The 6,917-nt window shown below is 43.7% G+C and overlaps 1 protein-coding gene across 1 annotated transcript in view; it reads left to right on the forward strand.

Annotated features, from left to right (window-relative positions):
• CFAP95 (cilia and flagella associated protein 95) overlaps positions 1-6,248 on the forward strand; it is a 90,245-nt gene extending 83,997 nt beyond the window's left edge. The window contains exon 6 of the mRNA XM_075340051.1: positions 5,948-6,248. Coding sequence (XP_075196166.1) covers positions 5,948-6,130 — 183 coding nt within the window. The 3' untranslated portion in view covers positions 6,131-6,248. The remainder of the gene's footprint in view (positions 1-5,947) is intronic.
• The last annotated feature ends 669 nt before the right edge of the window (positions 6,249-6,917 follow it).

A 6,917-nucleotide genomic window follows, 5' to 3' on the forward strand; every position in this document is an offset into this window, starting at 1 on the left:
CCCTTGGTTGTCATGGGGACCTGCCTGTGTCCAGCCACCTGCTCATTAAGGAGACAGGATGAGTCATGGACTCAGAACAAACTTCATGCTGCAAATGCTGTTAACTCCTTCCTGCCAGTGTGATGTTAGTGTGTGTTGTGGGGACCCTTCTTCCTCCTGCCCGGGAAAAATGGGGTAACATTTAATACCCTGTAACGACCCGTTTACAGGGGTGTTACAATGGCATCAAAGCCGACTTATCCCAGTTGATGCGTAGTCCCGAAAACTCCCCAAATGTATCTATAGTATCTATAACCACCGGTAGAGTCTCTTGCACTCGATCTAAGAAGACAACCATGTCATCCGCATACAATCCTATTTGATCTGTGCAGTCGGCTATAGTGATTCCAGTGATCTGTGGATGAGAGCGGATTCTAATTGCCAAAGCTTCAATAACTAGTGCAAACAATGCTGGAGACAGAGGGCATCCCTGTCTTGTGCCCTGATTCAATGCGAAGGGTGTAGACATAGCACAATTGACTAGTATCCTTGTTGTCGGGGACCTATGCAACATATGAATCCAGTTACTGAATTTAGGCCCAAAAGCGAATCTCTGGAGGCAGGCAAATAAAAATGGCCATTCTACCGAGTCAAATGCCTTGGCCGCGTCCAGCGAGGCCAAGGCCCACTCGTTCTCTTGGACCAGTGTGCTATATTGCACTATAGACTGGACCCGTCTTATATTTATAGAGGTGTTTTTCCCAGGCATAAATCCGGTTTGATCTGGGTGAACTATACTCAATATGACTGAATTAAGCCTGGACGCCAGTATTTTGGTAAAGATCTTGTAATCCACGTTAACTAGGGATATAGGACGGTATGAACCACAGTCTAGTGGGTCTTTACCCTCCTTCCTCAGCACAACTATATGTGCTTCGTACAAGGAGGCAGGTAGAGAGTCGCCGGCTGAAAATTGTGAGAAAACCTCTAAAAGAATCGGGGCCAATACGTCACAATATTTACTATAGAATTCTATGGGAAGGCCATCTGGACCCGGAGATTTCCCCCTAGCCATATCCGAGATGGCAGTAATCACTTCATCCAGTGTGATGTCTGCCTCCAGAGACTCCCGTTGTGATTCACTCAAAGTGGGAAACTCCAAATCCGACAAATATGTCACACAACTTTGAACTCCATGAGGATTTCTAGATGTGTATAGGGTTTTATAGTATTCACAAAAGCACTCTAAAATATCCTCAGGGGATGTAGCTATTGAGCCATCCATCCTCCGTATACCCAATATTGTATTTGAAGTGTTGTGTTGCCTAACCATATATGCCAATAATTTACTGGATTGATTTCCAAGCTCAAAATATGATTGTCGGGTAAAGAACAATTTGCGTTTGGACTTGGTCTCAGAGTGCTGCATATATGACCTATATGATTGCATCCAGGCCGCTCTATTTCCATCGGTTGGGGCCGATATATATATTGCCTCTAAGTCCCTAAGTCTCCCCTCTACTATATCATCCTCAGTTTGAGTCACTCTTTTAAGATATGTTATGGTTGAAGACAAACACCCTCTAAGGTAGGCTTTAAGAGTGTCCCACACCAAGTTAATATTCCAGGGTTTAGGGTGTGCTTCCAGGAAATCCTCTATTTGGGACAGAGTTCTATCACTTTGATCTATTAGTTTCAGCCAAAAGGGGTTTAACCTCCAAAAGGGTTTACCAACACCTTGGTTAGTCTTCATAGTAAGAATCATTGGGCTGTGATCTGATATGCCCCTGACCCCGTGTACCACGTCATCCACCCAGGTTGCGATATTGCTTGACCCAAAAATATAATCTAGTCGGGACAGCGTGCGTCTAGTAGAAGAATGACATGTATATTCTCGGGTGTTAGGATGCCGGAGTCGCCAAAGGTCAATCCACCCACCTCCCTCCGCGCATTGCTGCAAATCAGTCAAGTGTGTGGCCGAATGTTGTCCCCCTCCATCCATCCGAAACCTGTCCTGCTCCTCATTCATCACAAGATTAAAATCCCCCATACATAACACATACGCATCTGGATAATTGAGGGCAAAGCTCATTGCTTGTTTAAGAATGGAGATGCGAGCTGGCGGGGGGTTGTAAATACTTAACAGCACATAATCTCTAGAGTTTATAGACGCATATATAAACACAAATCGCCCCTCCGGGTCACGCCTCACCACCTTCACTTCCCAACGGATATGTCTATGGACCAATAGAGAGACACCCCTGGAGTAGCTGGTGTGGAACGCATGTGCCGACCATTGTACCCACGGTTTGTTTACTACTCTGGCTGTGTCCCGTGTGAGGGGAGTCTCTACCAGTACCACCAGTTGGGCCTTGACTTGCTTAATTTGGGAGAATACCTTAATAAGTTTTTTGGGCGATTTAAGGCCTCTGACATTCCAGGTCATAAATATTAGCTCTGACCCCATATCACATAGATCTTTTTATAGAACCAGGATCCCAGGTATAAGACGCTTTCTGCCCTGCAATTAAGTGTGGTTAACCCTCCAACAGTAATAAGCCTGTCCCTGCAAAGAAATAAAGTTAATGCAATTGCAGCTGTGAACATATAGAACCAATATCGAACTTCAGGACCTTTCCGATAAGTCCTGTAAAACATTTCAAACATCAATGGGGATACCACCACTGAATACAGTGTCCTGGTATAGGTGGTATAAGGGTGCACAAGATAGGGCTCCCATTTCACAAGAACCAATTCCTGGCCAATTCCTCCATCACTCGAGGCACGGGGAAGTCCCATCTGTCTCCAAAGGGGGCTTCAAGCAACCATGGAAGAAGAGGGTCGCCAGGGGGCACAGAAAATGTCACTTAGGAAAGTAATCTCATGGCTTCTGCCCCTTAGGTTTCGGGTGTACCTGTAGCCAGTCCTCAGCCTCAGCAGGTGTAGTAAAAAACAGAGGCGACCCTTCATGCACTATGCGGAGCCGGGCAGGGTACAGCATAGAGTAGATGATGTTCCGCTCCCTTAATTTCTTCTTCACCTCCATGAAGTGGGCCCTCTGTTTCTGGAGGTCCACCGAAAAGTCCGGAAAGATCGAGAGGGCAGCATTATTGAACTTTGGTGGGCTCTTCTGTCGGGCCAGACGGAGTGCTGTGTCTCTATCTCTGTAGTTGAGCATCTTTGCTAAAAAAGGGACGTGGTGGCGCGCCTGGAATAGGAGGCCTTGTTGGAACTCTGTGCGCCCTCTCCACCGCAAATGTCGAGGAGAACTCATCTCCGAGATTACATTTCAGCCACTCCTCCAGGAATTGTTCTGGATGCTGACCTTCCGAGCACTCTGGCAGTCCTATGATTCGTATATTGTTTCAACGCATGTGGTTCTCCAGATCGTCTGCTTTCTGGCGCCATGCATTTGCCAATCCAGCCATTGTGGTCATTTTTGTTTTGAGTGTTACAGTTTGATCCTGAAGTTCAGACACTCGCGTCTCGACTTCCGCTGTTCGGGCCCTCAAGGATTGCATGTCCTGACGCAGGAGGCCCACCTCTGAATGTACCTGCTCAGTTTTCCCTGTGAGGGAGCTGTTGCTTGTAGAAATTGCTTGTAGAAGCTGTTCATTCACTTGCCTCAGGGTTAAATCATCTTTATCCTCTGACCCGTCAACCAATAGTGCCTGACCTTTTGGGGTGGCATTTCTCTTGGCTTTAGGGGCATCTGCCTGACCACCCCTTGCGAACTCCTTAAGTTTGTCAATAGCTCCACTTTGTTTAGGGGGACTCATATTGATACACTGGGGATTTGCTGATTCTGCACCCCTCTCTTATCGTGCCCCCGTGCGTTTGAATCTGTGCCTTTATAATGTATATGTAGTAATATGTCTGTCTCCACTTCCTCACCACGTCCAGAGAGCCGGAAAACAGCCACTTATATGGTGGATAATAAGAATGAAGGGAGTCCCAGGGCAGCACAGCACTCAGGGTGTATTTATCAGGATGATGCAGGCCTGTGCAGCGTGGGGACTTCAATATGTGTCACTTATGTGTTTTCATGTGTCAGGAAAAATCTGCAGGGCCCGTTTTTCAAGGCACACACTCCAGACCCTCCAGCACTCTATGGGTTAAAGTCTTCCACACTGCAGCCGGCCCCCCTAATGTGCTGCACACTGACTGCCAGTTACACAGCTAAGGGAGAATTAACTTCCCTGTGCTCACCGCTCCTGGGTCTTCACCTCTGGCCATAAATCTGTCACTCCTCACTGCTCTCCGGAGTCATGCTCTGCTGCTCACTGTGGAAATGCATGCTGTAGGGAAGATGGCTGCTGCTCCACACTCTCCAGCCTCAGGAGATCCAGCAACACCGTGCAGGAGTCAGAGAATAGCTCCAGTGGGAATCTGCAGCCTCCAGATGGTGTCTCCTGTCACAGCAGCAGGTCAGTGAGTAAATGGATCAGGTAACCGGGTGTAAATGGCCAGGATAAGATCAGGATTATAGGAGCTCTCTTCCCATGCGTCCTCTCTGGTCGGCTACATCGCCCCGCCCCGCCCTGGAGCCTTTTTGGCAACAATGGAAGCTCTCTCCTTGAAGTTCTTGATGATGCGATAGATTGTTGACTGAGGTGCAATCTTTGTAGCTGCGATACTCTTCCCTGTTAGGCCATTTTTGTGCAGAGCAATGATGGCTGCACATGTTTCTTTAGAGATAACCATGGTTAACTGAAGGGAAACAATGATACCAAGCACCAGCCTCCTTTTAAAGTGTCCAGTGGTGTCATTCTTACTTAATCATGACTGATTGATCGCCAGCCCTGTCCTCATCAACACCCACACCTGTGTTAATGGAACAATCACTAAAACAATGTTAGCTGCTCCTTTTAAGGCAGGAATGCAATGATGTTGAAATGTGTTTTGGGGGTTAAAGTTAATTTTCTTAGCCAATATTGACTTTGCAAGTAATTGCTGTTAAGCTGATCACTCTTTATGACATTCTGGAGTATATGCAAATTACCATAAGAAAAACTTAAGCAGTAGACTTAGTAAAAATTAATATTTGTAGCATTCTCAAAACTTTTGGCCATGACTGTAGCTCTCAAACTTACGGGACAATAGCGTTTACTGATCCTCTACTTATTTAAGCCTTAAATGTCTAAATTTATAAAGAGAACTTCTTAATTTATAAATGATACATAGTCTATAGACTTAATAAATGAATAAATTGAGTTTTGTGAAAAGGTTTATAAGTTGAATTTTTTTCATTTTGATCATTCTGGATTTCATAGTCAAGTAGGCACTCCTAATCCATGATTGGCAGGCTTCCCTGTATAAAATAGTTAGATCTGATTAGGACCACCCACTTGACTATTAAGTCAGTTGAATGAATCAGTGGGGATGTCACAGAATAAAATACAATTTTTTACTAAATCTTTTCTCATAAACCAGCTGGTCAGCTTTACTTGCTATATAACATGATCAGACTGTATATTCCAAGAGATGAGCTGTACTTAAGTTATGTATGTCTTGTAATTGTATCATTATTACTTTAGCATCAAATGCAATATACACATAATAACAAATCATATGGACTCATTAGCTGAAGGTTCCCTCAATAACTTTTCTTGCAATGCAATTCTTCACATTAACATTTAGCATTTATATTATCCAACAGTTTACATCTCAGTAAGGCTCCAAATAAGAATTCAGTTTTTGATCTCTGTTTTTTATGTAGGAAAGGCTGTCATAGATTTTCTACAGCCTTTCCTCAGACCTGTAACAGGTAACAAAGTAGCTAAGCATTACATCTCAACACATAATTGGACAGATGGGGAATATTATTATTCGACAGTCTGTCTTTCAGCCAGCAAAGTTCTGTAATCTTTTCTTCTGCGTGTTATTAGAATACATTTACTGATCATTTATTATACAGCATCATATGTAATGAAAATCATGTTTTTTATCTTTTTATTTTGAAATTCAGAAACTTCCAGAAGTTCCAAACTATTCTTTTGCCTTCAAAAAGTGCCATTCCCAGTTTACAGATGCATCAGACTATAGAAGGCATGGGAGAAACACTTGGCAGGATGAAAGTGGCATATATGCCAATGGAGAAGTGAGACAAAAGGTGTTTAAACCAACCTGCCCCATCACGCCACATCTGTGAAAGTAATACATATTCATATATTGCTATGGAAATTAGGAAAATTGTCATATCTAATAAAGTGTCAACTTTAAAACTTTATGAAAAAATGAGTAAATACATTAAATGGGAAGATTAAAAGTATTTGGAAAATCATTAAAAATGCCTCTATTTTGCTACTGCTCTGTGCTTTTTTTTTTCCTTCTAATTTTTGTATGAATTTTGTTCCTAAGTTGCAGAAAAGCTGAAAATATACTTGTCTTTCTTCTGTTCACAGTGGTAGGGTTTTTATATGTCTATGGGAAGGGGGAGAAAGATGTTGAGATTACTGAGGTCACTGATGGGATGCATTGGTCATGTGGAAGTACACTGTGATTATGGCATCAAAGGGAAACAGAGACCAGCAAGACCAATAAAGCAACAACACTAAAGCAATGGGGAGTTAAATGGTAAGTTATGTCGCATCCCTGGTGTGGACCCTCAAAGTCCTCGGCCCAGATGAGCAGTTGGAGTTCTGCATGGGAAGATGGTGCCGATGTAGGGGAATCGGTAGAAGCAATGTTGGGTGTAGGGGCTGCATCATTCATGCTGCAGTGGCTTTATAGCTGTTGAAAAGTAGTGTAGTAGGTTACAGGGAAACTGTAGAATTGGGGAAAGATAAATTGGAGAAGCATCGTCAAGATAACCTCACAGTAGAGGTAATTTGTCAATGAAGCAGAGCCTTGCAAAGTAGAGCAATGTGACAAAGCCCAGTAGAATGTCACAACTGGGTATTTCAGGACACACACTTGTGGAGATCTAGCTGAGTCTT

The sequence above is a fragment of the Anomaloglossus baeobatrachus genome, chromosome 1 (genome assembly GCF_048569485.1).
Source record: "Anomaloglossus baeobatrachus isolate aAnoBae1 chromosome 1, aAnoBae1.hap1, whole genome shotgun sequence".
Lineage (NCBI taxonomy): Eukaryota > Metazoa > Chordata > Amphibia > Anura > Aromobatidae > Anomaloglossus > Anomaloglossus baeobatrachus.